The sequence below is a fragment of the Phocoena sinus genome, chromosome 9, assembly GCF_008692025.1.
Source record: "Phocoena sinus isolate mPhoSin1 chromosome 9, mPhoSin1.pri, whole genome shotgun sequence".
Lineage (NCBI taxonomy): Eukaryota > Metazoa > Chordata > Mammalia > Artiodactyla > Phocoenidae > Phocoena > Phocoena sinus.
This window is the reverse complement of record NC_045771.1, coordinates 48,778,716-48,795,709: the sequence shown is the minus strand read 5'-3', so window position 1 is coordinate 48,795,709 and position 16,994 is coordinate 48,778,716. Positions and strand designations below refer to the sequence as shown.

The window sequence follows — 16,994 nt, the reverse complement described above, 5'->3', positions numbered from 1 at the left end:
GTGCCGTACCTTGAGGACCAGTGCTGTAAACACCTTTAGTTGTTAAACTGAATGAACACTGTTGGGAAGCTACAAGTTGTATGAATCTTTATAGTTTTACAAAAGGCATATTTTGTTAGTTAAAAATTGAAGAATTCTTGTCACTGAGCCTCATTTCACATAATGTGATTGTATTTTTTGGATTTTGATGAGAAAAAGATTTTCTTTGTCAATCTAATTGTAAAACTAAAGTTAGAGGCTTTACAGTTGTCAATAGCAAGCTTTTAGGAGCAGAAAAAGAGGTTCCTGGCGTAACTGAAGAATTTCAAGGTAAGTGTTAGTATGCATATCAGCTTAACTAGATAAATGTAACCTCACTGTATCTGAAGGTTACTGCTGTTAAAAATCTGTTTATTAGAAATAGGTAATTCTTTCATTTTATTTCCTCAAGCTTTGATGTTCAGAAGAAATGTCCACTTTGTGAATTAATGTTCCCTCCCAACTACGATCAGAGCAAATTTGAAGAACATGTTGAAAGTCACTGGAAGGTGTGCCCAATGTGCAGCGAGCAGTTCCCTCCTGACTATGACCAGCAGGGGTTTGAAAGGCATGTACAAACCCATTTTGATCAGAATGTTTTAAATTTTGACTAGTTAATTTTTATTAGGAGTTAATAATACAGTTCAGCAGTTGGAAAAAAACACACCTCAGACCACTAAGGAGACCACAAGGTGTCACTTTCATGTACCCTCTATTGCACTTTTCTGACCAAGAGCTACTTTGAGTTTGGTGTTACATAGTGTCAGGGTCAGTCCTTGGTTTATCACTTATTAATAAATATAATTTTAACCTGTTAATCTTACCTGCTTAAGAAGTTCTTGTGTGTTTGTATCTTTATTTATTCCCCATTTTGAAAAATTATATGAATGAAGGAAACGGATTTTAATGTTACCACACTGAAAAAATAGGTATGTATAGTGTATTATTTAGCAGAATATTTACACATCTCTGTTGACCTTGTTGATTGAGCATGACTACTAAAAGTTATGTAACACAAAGAATTTATCATAAGTCTTGCAAAGTTATTCTTTTGAATACAGAAACTTCATAATTTAGCCCATGAAATGTTTTTTTTTTAACCCTCTTTAGAAAGGGAGCTGCATGTAGAATGAGATCACATGCTTCCAAGATAGCAAATATCCTTTTTATATTTGAAATGTTTGCTTTAGGAATTAATAGAATGCATATTTTGCTAATTTTATGACTAAAAAATTTTAGAATATCTGATTATTTTTAAGCCATCTTAAAGCTGTATTTCTATCTGATGGGGAAATGGAACAAGATATGTCAGTGTAATTGTTTCATATTAAATGATCTACTAAACAGTGATGGTTGTGGCATAAAATCACAGAAAATGTATGTCTTTTTTCACATTTTCTTGATGAGTATAACTTTGAAAAAATGTTCTCAGTGATTAAATATGCATAAACCCAAATCAAACTATCGTGTTCGTTATGACTCTGCTGTATATAGTATTCATTAACATTATAGTAGACATTTTAGAAGTGTGTAATTTCATTGTCAAATTTATTTGTGATAGTTTTTCATTAAGTCTAGCATCTTGAATGTCTTTTTGGTCTGGGTCACTAAAAAAATTTTCTGAACTACAGTCCTTTCCCCTTTTAGAATATGAATGTTAAGGATTTAAAGTACTTTGCTGTTTTTGTGGTTATCAAAATATTTAAGCTTGTCTTAAGCAAACTAGCTATCTAAGATGTTAACTTAATATTCAGTGTAGTGGCATTTTGGGGTACTGTTTGTGAACCGCATATACACCATCTCACTTGTATTTGTTTCTAGGAGCAGAATTCATGTATCGTTGGAATCCTTTAAAAGGTGTGAGTCTAGGGCAAAACAGTATTGGGCAGTCAGATATCAGGACATGGCAGACCTGGGATGCAGCGGTAATGAAGACTCCATGTTTTAAGCTTCTGGATAGGTTATATGCTAAGCAGAATATATTCAGGTAAAATATGTTCAATGATATGAACATTTTTGTTCCATCAGTTAATAATTATGGACCATATACTAACCTAAAAGCATCCTTTGAATATTGTAGTGCTACTACCAGTGAAATGAAATTGTCCATCATACTAACCTAGGCAAAACACTGATGAAGTCTACATGTCAGCTGAATTCTGCCCCCACCCAAAAAAGGCAGCCTTAGAACAAGGTACTGAATGGATATGTTCGTTTCTGTGGCAAACTTGATACTGGTCTTTATAATGGATGCTAATGAAAATAAAGAGCCATGTTTATTTTGGGTCAGAGGCAGTTTATTTTAAATGTGATTTCATTTACATTTATAAGCAGCTTTTCTTGACAGCAATTTTGTTTCATTAAGTTGCCTTCAGTTCTAAAACAAACCTCTGTTGCTTTCAAACTTAATGTGCTCTGTCCTGAACAAAACATATGAAAATATAATTTAAAGCACAGTTTTCACAGACATAGTACAATACATTCACTATACACGGTATAACAAAATATTCCCATCCTTACCTGTTTAGTAATACTGTCACGATGAATAAGTAAATAGAAACTGGAAAATTTTTATAGTTGAAAGAAATTTAACATGCACAATGACTATTTTATGACTGTTTGTTTAGCTGTTGAACTACTTGATCCAGCCTACAGTTTCTTGCACTAGAAGGAGCGAAGCTAAATAATAATTGCTGGCCTAAAAAAATTTTGGTCAATTCTAGGTAGATATGAAATAGCCAAGTAGGGCCTTCTTATGCACCAACTAGTGGCTTCTCATGTCTGTATCACCCTTTAAAACATAAAGGATAACACTGTATATTCAGGACCAAGACTACTCTTCAGAGATCTGAGGACATTTTTAGCGGGTAGTGTCTTTATAAATAACTTTTAAATCCCTCATTATGAGGGATTCACAATTTAAGAGTGTATTAATAGAAGCTTACCCATCTGGCTAACAGAATTGTCTTCCTTTCAAAACGTCTGAAAAACTGAGGAGGGAGGAACACCTGCTTTCCATCTGTAAGACTTTCAACAAATGGAAACACGGGAAGAAAGTTATTTTACAAGCATTTCGAGTTTGATTTTCATCAGTTTTGTGGGCAGTTAGCCATCTCAAAGCAATTTTTATTGCATAATTAGGCAATTGGTAAACTCATGTTTAAGGAATAGCACTTGGGAGAAATGAACACTCAAGGCATGATGGTACTGTTGGTAAGAAAAACGTTAGGAATGGTCCAGACGTAGGTTATACTCTAATGGGTCACGTATTAGTCACTGACCACCTGCTGCAAGAAGCACTTACCTGTCAATAAGGCTCAATTTCATATTTCAGCAAGATGTCTTACAAAGCTAAACAGACATTTCCGGTGGGAATACAGACATCTACAATGTGATGGAAAAAGTGCCTTTAAAAAAAGTCTGAAAACACAATGAGCACGAGGAGGCAACAGGGGTCTTAACAAGATGCTCCTCTTTGAAACGCGCTTGGCATTTTAATTCTTATCTGCAACCCGTAGGTTGTTTGTTAGGGCAGCGGTTGCAAGAACTGGCAACACATAAACATCACATCTGTTGGCAATAGAGAACGACAAAGTGCTTTAAAACTCCACCTAAAGATGAAGATAGAACTAAATTTCACACACACAAAATTTGCACTTAAGTATTTCAAAGTGTTTCCTAACAGATTTCAGGGGAAAGTATTTCACTAAACTGGTATCTTGGTCCACAGACATCAATAGGCATAAATTGAATCCCTTGCACCTAGCAGGCACTCAATGAATGTGTGTTAATGAGTGAACTGAATAGACTTTTTGTACAAAAATGCCATTTGTAACACTAAAATGATTGGTAAGTCACATGGCAAGATTTTCAGCTTTTTAAAGGTCTAAAGGATTTGCAAGATAATATAAAACACAGAAAGCACACCTTTTATGCATGTTATTTAAATATGAAAATATTTTTAGCATATTATGTTAAACATTCTTTCTTATTTATATTTCCGTTACCTAAAGTCTTTCTTTCTAGTCACAGGTACTAACTAACTCCATTATGTAAGGCATGGTAACCAGTTTGACAGTGAAGGTATTATTTTGGTTTTGAACACAATGAGTTGATGTGTTGAAAAACTTCAACCAATCACATTATAATCTTGGGGGAAAAACCCTCAGTGCGAGCCCCTCCTCCCCCGCAAATGATATCACTGCAACACAGCTAAACAATACACAACATGCCCTCAATTTCTGTCTTGTTTTGGGGGAAATGTGCTGAAAAACCTAGAGCTTTGTTTAGCACCTTATATCAAAGTAATGAAAATGGGTATGATGATTACATGTGCAAATGTACAAAATCATTAACTCTACAAAGATACATCATTCCAAAATTACAGAAAAAATTTAAAGCATGCATTTATTCTTTAAAGGGTTGCTGAATGCTTCCCCTGAAAAAAGGTGGCTGTTTTCAAAATCAGCAACTGCTGGTGAGGATTTCTTGGCACAGTTATGACCAGCATGTTACTGCTGCATCTTCCTGATAATGTCGGCCGACACCGGGGGATGGAAATTGATTGTGTGGTGCCGCAGGCCCTGAGCTGTCTTGTAACTCTTACCACAACGACACTTGAATGGTTTGCGGACACGAATCTGTGTTCTGTGGCCATTCTTAGCATGGTACTTTATGCCATTCACATTCTGTGGAGAGGACAAAAATATCACCTATTAGACGGAGTCACACAGTGTCAGATGGCGGGGGAAACCTCAGTGCAGGTCTGACTGCAACTGGACAGCTCCTGGATGGCAGCTGTAGACAGAACAGGCTTTTTCGCGAACTCGCAGTCGTGTGTTAATCGTGGGCGGTGCAGACTAGGTCATGCACACAGCTCACCCAAGGCAATTTCAAATACTCCTCAGTTACCCTGAAAGTACTGACTTCTGACTTTTTTACATAAAATACGTATTTAAGACCCAGACTGTATAAAGAGGCACAGCTCCCTCTGAATCGTTTCCACTCTGAAGAATGTTAACGATGAAAAATTACATACAAATGTCCTCAAGATGGCCCCGAAAAAAATCTAAAGAAAGAAACATAGGTTAGGGTAATGAAGTTCAAGACGTGTATAAATTCTTCATTCGGAAACTCAGCTTGTGTCTTGCTCCCAGCCAACCATGATAATCCCTACCTTATGTAGGGATTTTTGGTCCATTTTCTACTCTGCATTAAGCCAGTATCTGTGCCCAAATCTTGCCCCAGCACTGTTGTGTGTGTTAAATAAACACCTATGGGCAGACAAGGCCCTACTTTTATTTATGTACTATTCCACACATACAGTGAACTTTAAAAATGTTAGGTTATTAAAGCCTCAGCAACAGAAAAGTTCCAAACTTCAAATTGGCCTACAAATCCTAAATGATAACATGAAATAACAAAACGCTTTCTGGATTTGTTAATTGGTTTTGCTACCTCACTTGCATATTCTATTTAAGACGTCATGCCTAGAATCACTCTACAGATTCAACCAAGTTAGTTTTGCTTATCCCAATTACATGGTGAGTAAACAGGCTCAGGACATTGAGTAAACTGATGGAAGATTTAAGTAAGAATAAATGGCAGAAGTGATACTAGAGCATAGGTCTTAATTTCCAAGTCAGCTACTGTCAGACTGAGGAGTAAGGGAAAAGAGAAGACAGGAAGTTGTTGAGTACAGATCACCAGAAGAGTGGACTGTTTTCTAAAGTATTATCTGAATCTAGGCCCACTGAGGCCAGTCCTGTGCCCAACGAAAGGTTTCCAACATAGCCGTCTTCTACTTCATAGGATGCCCTTATCGAGCTCCCAAAGAATAAGAACAAACTGCAGTTGTTTCCTGAGCATCTAGCACTGTGCCTGGCACATAGTAGCTGCTCCACTAGTACCTGTGAATGAATGAATTTGTTAGAGCATGCCTCATTCTGGAAGAAATTGAGAGTTGCCATGAAACAAAATATGTTCAGAGGTTATTACTATTTATATTTCCCTATTGGAGATTCACAGTGCACATTAATACTTTTTCAAAAGTCCTATGGAAGAGAATCCTCTCGACTGTTGAACCCAGGGGTGACAAGTAGCAACCAGTTGTCTATGCCTTGAGTCTGAGGGCTGTCCAGTGAGTTGAACCACAAGGACAGACACGACTTCTTCCCTGAACGTCCAGCTGTTGGCCTTCTGCGCCTTCAGCCCTTGTCATCCCTGCATTAATCCCTGCCTGCAGGGCGACCAGGCACTTCACTGGTCTTCTAGAGGCATGCTGGGGAGTAGGAGATTGCTGCGCTGGGATGTGGGGAGGGCAGTAATGGTGCAGAATCCGATCCGTTAAGAGAGATGGGTAGATACGCCCTGCCAGCCCCTTGCTGCTCCAACCATCCCACCAGGGGCCCAGGCACATGGGTAAAGAAGCCAACCTGTGTTATCTAGCCCCAGCTGGTACCCTGCTGCAGTGGCATGAGAGACCTAGGTGAGAGCCACCCAGCTGGAGCCAGGCAACAAAGATAAGCATTGTTTTAAGCTATGGGAGGGAGGGAGATGGGGAGGAAATAACTGTTTTATGATCATTAGAAAAAGACTGTCAACTTTCTAACAGTTAACATTATGGTGGGAAGTCTCCTGACTCACAAATGCTTAATAATTTACATCTGCCTGCTTAATAATATTCCATTTATTAGCTCAACAGATACTCACTGAGTACCTCAGTGAATGAAGGGTTACGAAAACATTCCTGTGGATGAAGCGCTACTAAAACATTTCATGTCCTCGCTTTCACAGGGAACTTGTTGCAAGATGGATCATTATAAATCCAGCTACCCCTGTGCCCCAGTGCCACTCACGCCTTGTCAGAAAAGAGAGGAAGCCAAAAATAATAAACATTTGAACAACAAACAAAAAGGCATATAGCAACTCCCAGCAGGACCAGGTCTTAGATATTCCATCCAGGCCCGAGTTTTTTGTTTGTTTTTTTTCAAATAACTAATTAGGTGAGGGAAGGTTTGAAACCAGAAATTGCCAAAGCCCCCAGAAGCCACTCCAACATGAAACCAGATCTGGAGTTCAACAGGGGAAGGACACGCCCAGGGTTGAGTTGATTCCAACAGGTTTCGTGGTCAGTTCCCAGCTGGATTGTCAACACTGTGCTGTGCGTGGCTATGGGACTGACACACATGTCAGCTTTATTACTCCGGAAAAATTAGGAAGCCAGTTGCATGTGTGGAAACACATGGCATTTCCAGGGTTGGCCAAAGAGCCTACAATACACTACCTTACTATCTCTTTCTCTTTGTTGCTGTGATTTAAAATGTCCACAAGTGTCATGGGACAGCTTATCACAAATGTTAGTACAAGCTCTAATCAGATGTAAGATTTCCCCCATCTGTTCATTCACAGACAGCAATGGAAACTTCACTTTCTAAGACTTGAGGAGCTTAAAAAGCTTCACTGAAACTCCGAATTGCAGAGACCCTGAAATGAGTTTGGTCTTTAAAAAATATTAATAACAAAAATAAATAATGTCAGGCAACTTGAAAATGAAATACTTATTAAATCCTCTGGTCTCTGAAAGGGGGAAAGGGAATTAAGCTCCAATAGGACAAGGAAGGTCACTACAGTGAGAACTTTTCCTCATGCTGAGAACTTGATAACTACTGTCTTATTCAGTACTCAGGTTTTAAATAAAACTGACATTCAGGACTTTCCTGGTTGGGATAGTGGTTAAGAATCCACCTGCCAACGCAGGGAACACGGGTTCGAGCCCTGGTCCAGGAAGATCCCACATGCCACGGAGCAACTAAGCCCGTGCGCCACAACTACTGAAGCCTGCGCACCTAGAGCCTGTGCTCCGCAACAAGAGAAGCCACCGCGATGAGAAGCCCGCACACCACAATGAAGGGTATCCTCCGCTCACTGCAACTAGAGAAAGCCTGTGCACAGCAACGAAGACCCAACGCAGCCAAGAATAAATAAATAGATTAATTAATTAGAAAAAGAAAATGAGAGGTACTGAAGGAGAGCGGAGGGGAAGGGGGGGCATTCTAGGCAGAAGAAATAACACGGGAAACAACTCGGAGACCTAGCTGTACTGCTGGGCCCTGCTCCCTTGCCCTACTCTGTATGAAGTCTGGGGAGTTAGATGCTCATCTTCTCCCAGTTCTGCAAATGCCAATGAAACGGTGAGAAGAGCTGATCCTCAGTCAGTGCCCAAGAGACTCATGGTTGAGAGACTCCCTGCTCACGGGGGCAGGGAATGAGACACATGTGAAGTCAGCCCTGGGAATGAACAAGATGGCAGCAGTTGTGGATTCTGCCCGACTCCACAGCACACCAAGCTCATTATGCCCTCCACTCACCAACACCCACTCCAACCATCACGCAGTAAATAAGATGAAATAATAATAGCAGAGAACACCTGGTACACCCTGCGGCCAGTAACTTCCCAGCAGAAGGAGTTAGACTAAAACTGTAGGGAATATGACCACACTCATGTCAAGCACTTGGTCAGGAGAAGCAGTTATGCATTTGTTCCTGTCCCATGTGCACCGTTATGTGGCACTCTGGCCCAGAAAAGGAAACTCACACTTCCCTCATGGAAGGCAGGACCACTAATTGCCACCCATGTCATTCGCCAGTTAGTGGTACTGAAGCAGTCAGCCTCCGCAGCCCAAGGTTCACGCAATTTTCTTTTGGCCTCAGATGGAGAAACAACACTCCGCAAAGGCCCCACCAACCTAGACACAGACAAACCGCAGGAGGGGAAACTGCTGGAAACTCGAGGAAAATAGAAGCCAAAGAATAATGACAAGAAAATAAAAATGACCAGGGGAAAAGGATGTAAAAAAGGAATGAAAGAGAGGTGGGAAAGAGAGAAGGCCTCATCGTAAAGGGTGTAGCTTATACCACCCCCCCACCAGCTTTTTGGGGTTTTTTCGGTCAGCTACAATCTGGGTCGTTACTTTGCTCTCTCTTTTAACATCGCTGATGTGCAAGACATCCTTTAGACAGTGTTTGGACCCTAGAGAGAAGGCAGCAAGACGGCAGAGCACAGAGGACCAGCTCTCATGAAGCATGGAGAGAAGGCGCATCTGGAGGTAGGCAGGGTACAAGGACAGCATCCCTGTCCAGCTTTCTCCACTTTGAAAGAAAGAAAGAAGGGAAAAATCTTTCTGCAAGCAGAGCTGTCCTCTGGACAAACTAGCTTGTCGAACGATCCCCTGGGCTCCTGAGATAACAATTTTGTTGCCTTCTCACCCCTGCACCCACTTCCACGCCGCCTTCTGATCCAGAGGAATGTACATGTGCACCTGGGATACCCAGACAGCGCGTCAGGACACCCTGATGGGACCTCACATCTCCATCCTGGGGCTTTCACTGTAGTTTAAACAAAGCGCATCTGTGCTTCCCATGATAAAAATTTAACAGTATATATAGATCAGGTGAAATCATGGGCAACTTACCTGTGATACATTTGGGTTTCATGCTTTTATATCAGAAGCAGGTATAAAAAGTATTGAAATAGATTTTTTTAGTGTTCAGAGAGACACTGAAGAAGGAGCGATAGGGGAAGTGCTTATGCTGCCACACATTTTTCAAGCCTTTCTTTAAGAACAGTCAATCTGCCGGGGAAAGTAGCATCTCGTCAAATGCACCAGGTATGTTTTTGCTTTTTACATTTCTATCTCACAGTTGGATTTTAAAGAGCTGCCAACACCTCATGGGAAAGTTTGCAACTTTGTTTTTCGACATGCCCTCTGGACCCACACTTGAGTGCTGTGGGTGTTCTCACTGTTCTGTCCCTTTGAGTCTTCTTAGTAGAGAATTTGGCGCCCCCAGCTGCCCTGACACCCAGAGGCAGGCCCGAGAGACACAGGCTCTGCACCACCTACAGAGTTCATCGAAGCTAGAGCGGGCGGGTTTGGTGAGAAAAATACCAAAGCCCCCTTTCTCCCGAACTCCTTTCAAGCAAGGGCTTCCTCAGCTGGAAGTAAATGCCCTGCAGCGTTTTCCAAAAGGGCTCTGTGAACCGTCTGCAGAGCCGACCACTGCGGAAGGTGTTTGGCAAATAAACAGGTGACGCATTTGATATTCTGACTGGTCTGACATGAATCTGAAGAATATCAAAGACATGATTCTCCCACCAAAAAACTCTCTTTTGACGTACCGCTCCCACACGGGTCAGTGAAGGGGACAACACACCCAACGGCCAGAAACCAGGGACAGCACTGACCTGCGGGCAGCCTGGGCCCAGTCCTGGCTTTCCAGGGGGCCACCTACTCCAAGCGAGGTGGCACTTCTCTTACCTTGTACCTCTTCTTACAGCCGGGAACCGGGCAGGCGAAGGGCTTCTCCTCGCCGCCGTTCATGCACATGGAGCTGAGGATGGCCTCGGAGCTGATGGCGCTCTCTGTGGTCCAGGACTCGTCGCTGTCCGACTCCTCGTAATCCACCTCCTCCTCGTCGTACTCGCTGCCTGTGGGGCCAGAGGAGAAACACAAGGGCTGTCAGGACGCCCCGCACGGCGGCGGCTCCTGCTGCCCTGGGAGAGAGCGTCCAGGCGCCAAGGGGCAGCAAGTGCATCTAGTTCCCGGGACAGTCCTGGGGGCAACATATCTGCTTTCCCACGGGAGAGACCGGGGAAAGGGCTTCCCAGCCATTCATGGCGAGGAATGAGCTGTGCAAGAGCTTGGACTCAGTATTCTGCGGCAAAGGTGACTGACTGCAAATGTACTGGGAAGGCTAAAACCAAAAATAACCAACTATGACAGACACACCCCTGCCCCAACACGCACAGGCACGCACACACACACACACACACACACACACACACACACACACACACGATATGCCTGACATTACAATGGACAGAATTCTGTCCCCTTAGTTTTATGCTTTATTGGCATGGTAAACACAAAAATCTGCAGGAGGGGGTTACATTTTACACTTACTAGGTATTTACACTTCGGTGGGAATTAATTTCAGTTCTTTTTCTTTATAAGCTGAGCTGGGAAGACCATGAAGAAATTTAGAACTAAAAGGGTGTTACCCCAAGCTAGGGAGCAGGGGGACGGAAATGCCCAGAGCTCTGAGGGCACAATGTCATCATCATCATCAGAATGCAGGTCCAGCTCCAGGAAGACCAAACGATTCCCTACCGCACCTGTCCTCAGGGAATAGCACCTGCCTTTCAGCTACACAAAACCCTCCCTGGGAGGGAGGGAGGGCTGAGCCATTGCAGCAGACAGCTCAGACAGACGAGGGGATTCCCTTGTATCCTGGTTAAGAGCTCTGCTCAGAACTGAATTAAAAATCTGCTGTGCTGACTTCTGCCCAGGACGGCAGGGATGGAGAACCACTTCAACAAGCAGCCCCTCTTTGCTCTTTTTTTAACGAGGTCCACAGCCTGTTTATTTGGAGCTTTTGCACAATATAACCCTGAAGGACGTAATTCTACAGATCATAAACAGTGTAAAATAATATGTTGACAAGTCCTAATGCATTTACAAGCCCCGTGGAATAAATAGGAATTACAGCACAACATCAATAAGAATTATATGGTAGCAATTACAGTTGTGAAGTTCATCCCCCAGGTGTGAGGCTAAATTGCAGCCGGGGCCTGCCTGGCTGCTCCATGGGGCTCCCCCTGCTACATCAATTATTTCAACACCAGATATTGGCATTTTTATTGGGTTTCATTTTAATAGGCATTAATAAGATTGTTCGAAGAGCCAGTTGAGCCAGGAACAAGGACGCCAGCATCTGCGGCGAACACTTAAAAGGATCCAGGAAGGAAGGAAGGGACCTCAAGGTGAACGAGTGCCTCGTATGGTTCAGGCGCACTGGCTGCATCAGCTCATTTAGTCCTCTGGTGACCCGTGAGGTGGGGTGTCACTTTCCGACAGGAGAGGAAGTGAGCCCTGTGAGGCTCAAGAGCTGCCGCATCCTCAATTAGCTAGTAAGGGAGTTACCTTTTCCCAGGTTGCCTCCCGGCCTCCAGTGCCGGCAGCTCTCTGGGGGTGGGGTGGGGTGTGTCTCTCTCAACCTCCGTGTCGCTGGGCCTCCACCATCTACCGCTCAGAATTCAAAGCAGCCTGCTTTGAAGCCTGTTTAGAAACTCAGGCGGTACGGAAAAAACAATTTGACAAAAATGAGGCTCTGGAATTCAGTGTGGGTTTCAGTAAGCCCCGCTGCGCTTGGCTGGAGCCCCCAGAGACAAGAGACCCAGCTGGGAAGCGCTCGTAGGACACAGCACAGGGGTACCTGCTCTGCCGTGTCCCTCGGTCCATGAGCAAATCTGGAAACCTGTTTCTAAGTAGGGCACTGTTTAGGACGTTTTACTCTTAAACAAATGCCACATGCTGGTGTCCTTTAAATTGCTTGTTAGAAAACTATAAATACTATTTCGCAGAGCTCTTCCACCAGGACTTGAGAAAGTGAGAATGACTAATTTACCCATCTAACTGAGCTAATTTGTTAACCTGAATACCAGGAATCGCACAACGTTTACAACTGGGGGCAGCGCGAAAGCCTCAGACCAACCGAGGGCTTAACGAAGCCCAGCAGAAGATAAAACTTCAAAACTCTTCGGGATCAAAAGGGGCCAGGTCTGGGGGGTTAATGCTGTGGACACACTCGCCTGCAAACCATGCAGCATCCAGTCCCAAGTGGGGCAGGTAGGAGGACCACATGATCTACTGTCCGTGTCAGGATGCCTTTGCGAGTGAAAGCCAGCACGGGGACAACAGGCATACACAACTGGGCCCCCACACACACACATCCTCGTCATCGGCACACCACAAGGTCCTTCGGGTGCTTTGTGAAACTATCTCCCCTGGATGGGGGTCGAGAAGGATCTGTTTCCATTTAGTTCTGTCCTATAACAAAGCCGAGCAAGGCCCAACCCTGGGTTCATGCCTTGGCTAGACAGTGTCAGCTGAGTGACCAACTACTTGGCCTCTACTTTCTCTTCAGTGAAATGGGAGGAAAAAATCTCTTCCTTACAGTTTAAAGATTAGAATTATTGTTTATAAAGCACCTGGCACAGGAGGACCTGCACATAGTAAGTGCTCAAAAAAACAGAATACAGTATAATACTGTTTTTGTAATAATACTATTTATAATACTACATGTAAAATAATATTATTTTTAGATGGGCCTGTTGCGAAACCAAACAAAAAATAAGATAATTCTGATAGGTTTGGGCATCTCCACCAGAAAAAATACAAGAGGGATTCCATAACAAGAGAGGTGCTGTGCTGGCTGAGGACGGTTCGTGTAGATGCATCTACAGGGGCCAAGCTGGGAGCCCAGGCTGGGAGCCCGTGTGAGCCCTGGTGCTGCCACGGACAAACTGTGTGACCCCAGGCAAGTGATGTTAGCTCTCAGAGTTTTAGGGTCCTCATCTGTAAAATGGGCTGATACTACTACTACCTCTTAAGGTTGCTGTGAGGAGCAACCGAGTTCCTGTTTTTAAAAGTATTTAGAACAATGATACATGGTAAGCATTAAAGAAGCATTTGGTAAATAAATAGGCAAAAGGTCACGTGAGCAGTTTACTTCATCCACTGTCCCCTCGTTTTCTCTTGAGGGTACTCACGTTTTAAAAACAGGAGTGGGGGGGTCTACTGTTGCTTGTGTTCCTGTACCCCAAGTGCTACCCTGTCATCAAACAGGAGAAATGTCGCCAGCTGTGAGGCGGGTCCTGCAGCCACAGGGCATCCTGCAGGTACAGGGGTTGCTATTGTCCCAGAAAGCCACACAAGCTCAGACGCTGGCATCCACTCGGTGTGCATGTCTGGAAGCCTCGCCAGCAGGGCCTGCGGTGCTCTGAAGAAAACATCCGAGGTCCCGGAACCTACTGCTCTTCCTCTCTTTTCACACATCTTTGAACCCTAGGAAATGCTAACCTGAAAGGAGTTATGGCTTTAGTTCAGAAACATGTGGGCCAACCCTCTCTGCTTTGTTTTATTCACGTCCTCATGCCTTTCGAAGGAGAAAAGTCAACCCCAACCTGGTTCATTTTCAATCTCTGCTTCACCTGCCATCTCAAAACTAACTTCTGAACGAAGGGATCTGCAGCGCTTGCCAGCCCTCTGCTAGAGATTTCCGCCCCCTGCCCCCCATTTAGGGAAAGCAGGATGGAGCGAGGCTGACTCTCCTAGCAGGGGTCTCCCAGCTTTTCGATCCTCTCCTACATCCCGGTCAATAAGAAATTGTGGGCACTGCCTCCCTGAGGGGGAGCGTGTGTGAATATACTGTTTATAGATGACATACATGTACTAACATATCACTATATAAAACAGATATGCAAATAAAAGGATGAGGATGAAATAGTTTAATAAATATATATATTAATATGAGAAATATTTTCCTTAGTAAGTGTAAAGATTTGATATCTCCTTCCTCCACCTCACAGATTGCCTTGTGCACCCACTTTGAAGCCCACTGCCCTCCAGGCCAGCTGGAGGGGTCAAACGGGCCCCAACACAGCCAGCTTTGAGGCTATCAGATATGATGAGCCTTTGGATTGTTCCAGGGGAGAGGTATGGCGTGTTAAGGGATGGATACGCTCATTCATTCACCCTGATCTTGAGTTAATGGGTGATCTCTGAGGCCCCGTGTGAGCCCCACCCTGTCAGCCTATGAGAGCGGGTGCTGGGCTCCAGCCACCAGACAGAGGGAGGATGCGGAATCAATTCAATCCTCTAGTTCTGAGCGCCCATCACCCAGAACCCATAAAATGTTAATCGCCACATCGGTTTCTGAAGAAAAAAATGATAAGAAGTATTTCCTCTGTGTAAAAGAGGAAAAAGACCCCCAAATACCCTACCTGTAGTTGTAAGTAACTGGGGCAGGGAGGTGGGAGGAAAGCATGGGAGTCACAAGAAGAAATTTACCCCCCTGGGGCCCAGAACAGGTGATGGCAGGTGTCCTCCTAGCAAGCAGGGTTGGGGAACATTGAGTCGGTGAGTCGGAATTTTACAACTAGAAGGAGAGGTGCTCTGCAGTCTATCCGGGCGGCCTCCCTTTCTCCAGGGCTACTGACTGGGGATTCTAGCAGGGAAAGACTAGGCTGTGGTGAATACCGGTTCATCTTCATCTCTCCCTGCTTCTCTCTACCTCCCACCCTTTCCTTCCTACAAGTCAACCCTAAGCCCTGGCAACTGAAAGGGACAAGAGCTCAAACACAAAACAGAAAGCTTGCTGTAGGCCAACACCTCCTCCCCACACTGACCGTCTTGAAGAGTCCAGAGGAGAGCATTCTCACAACTAAAGAGAGAGCCTGAAGACCTTAATTAAGAAAAGCAGATGAAAACCCCATGGATGTGGCTTCTTTAGAGCGACGGTGGCTGGTTCTGCGGCTTCTAGAAGTGCCACCCTTTCCTCTGGGTTGTGGCACCTGGGGAGGCTGTCAGCACAGGGACACAAACTATAAAGACATTGCCCTTGTATCTGAAAACAAAGATTGACTGACTGGGTCAGATTTCTAATTTGGATGAACTTGTTCTCTTAGAAGAGAGAACACCTTCAAAGATCTGCATCTCAAGAACACAGAGGACAGAGGGCTGGGATGCTGGATGAACTGTCAGGGGGGATTTACAATGGGGATTCAGCCAAGCAATTATTTTGTTAGGATGGTTACTGTTTTTGCTGATGCTCTGGTTACAAAGCCCCATAGCTTTGAGGCTCTGTCCAACCTCAGTTCTCCCGTAAGCCCTGTTACTTTTACTGCACTAACGGGCACAATATGAAGATCTGAGGAATGCACAAAGGCATGAGAGCCAAAATGCCTGTTTTCTTTGATCTGGCCTCCTTTTGCTTTACATCATTTGCTACTCAAATTGTTTTTTTTTTTTTTTTTTTTTTTTTTTTTGGGGTACACGGGACTCTCACTGTTGTGCCCTCTCCCGTTGGCGGAGCAACAGGCTCCGGACGTGCAGGCTCAGCGGCCATGGCTCACGGGTCCAGCCGCTCCGTGGCATGTGGGATCTTCCCGGACCGGGGCACGAACCCACGTCCCCTGCCTGGGGACAGGTGTTTTCCATGGAACCTGAGGTTCAGGAGGTGAGGGACGTGCCCAAGGTCATCCAGCTAGATACAGGCAGACTGGACTGGTACTTGGGTCTTCAGTTTCAAAGTTTGTGCTTCTTTGATTTATTTTCAAACGGAATATCCCTGATCGAGGGAGATAAAGATTTGACACACAGAGCAAAGCTCTGGAAGTGCTGGGGAGGAGGGAGTCCCAGCCACAGATGGGGCGGGCGTGTGAGCGTGTGGGAAGAACAGGGCTAGCCTCGTACAGCCAGGCAGGGGTGGGCCCTGCCCTCCTGGCTGGTGGCCGTCCGGTGTTCCAAAGAAAAGCTCCATGAGTTGATTTTTTTCAGGCTCTTCTTAGTCTTAGTCCCTAAGCAATTTAAAAATGACTTTCACCAAGGTTAGAATTTCTACAAGAAAATGTCACTTCACCTTGCACGGTCACGGGTAGGAACAGGCAGGCACTAATTTTTCTCAGGTTGAATTTTCCACTGTCATCCTCCACGGCTGCACAGTCCCCATCGTGGGGGCCTGAGGCAGGCAGGACAGTGGCTAAGGGAAGTGCCTTTGGGTGGGCCCAAGAGCTCATGCCAGCATTTCAGTGTGGGAAATGAGCAAACCTAGTAGGTAGGATTTCATAGGGCAGGACTATAATAGATTCTACGGGACTACCGAAAGATTCCTCCTGGTCGTCGGCCAAGGAAGTAAAAATCAGAGCTGGTTTCATGAATCACATGAAAAGACAAGGGGGCCCAGAGTCCGTGTATACACGTACATCCATATCCACCCACCTGGACGAGCCCACTTCATGGCCCAGGAGCCAGCTGAGTGTTTCCGTCAAGCTCACCCTCACTTGCCACAAGGACCATTTCAAACCTTTTTCACCCCCTCCAGCTTCTACCCAGCGCCTCTGTCCTCTGCTCACCTCT

At 44.4% G+C, this 16,994-nt stretch overlaps 2 protein-coding genes across 9 annotated transcripts in view; one reads left to right on the top strand and one right to left on the bottom strand.

The window, feature by feature from the left end:
- Positions 1–2,307, top strand: part of TAX1BP1 (Tax1 binding protein 1) — an 88,976-nt gene extending 86,669 nt beyond the window's left edge. For 2 of the 4 annotated variants that reach the window (XM_032643923.1, XM_032643924.1), the window contains one exon: positions 431–2,307. In XM_032643923.1, the coding sequence (XP_032499814.1) occupies positions 431–632 (202 nt within the window). In that variant the 3' untranslated portion in view covers positions 633–2,307. The remainder of the gene's footprint in view (positions 1–430) is intronic. The other 2 variants (XM_032643922.1, XM_032643921.1) reach the window with 2 other exon arrangements.
- Positions 2,120–16,994, bottom strand: part of JAZF1 (JAZF zinc finger 1) — a 339,739-nt gene continuing 324,864 nt past the window's right edge. The window contains exons 4-7 of one of the 5 annotated variants that reach the window (XM_032643928.1): positions 10,335–10,504; positions 4,625–4,706; positions 2,964–3,045; positions 2,120–2,438 (exon numbers count right to left, since the gene is read on the bottom strand). In XM_032643928.1, coding sequence (XP_032499819.1) covers positions 2,972–3,045; positions 4,625–4,706; positions 10,335–10,504 — 326 coding nt within the window. In that variant the 3' untranslated portion in view covers positions 2,120–2,438; positions 2,964–2,971. Of the gene's footprint in view, positions 4,707–10,334; positions 10,505–16,994 lie in introns of all 5 variants that reach the window. The other 4 variants (XM_032643927.1, XR_004351548.1, XM_032643929.1 and 1 more) reach the window with 4 other exon arrangements.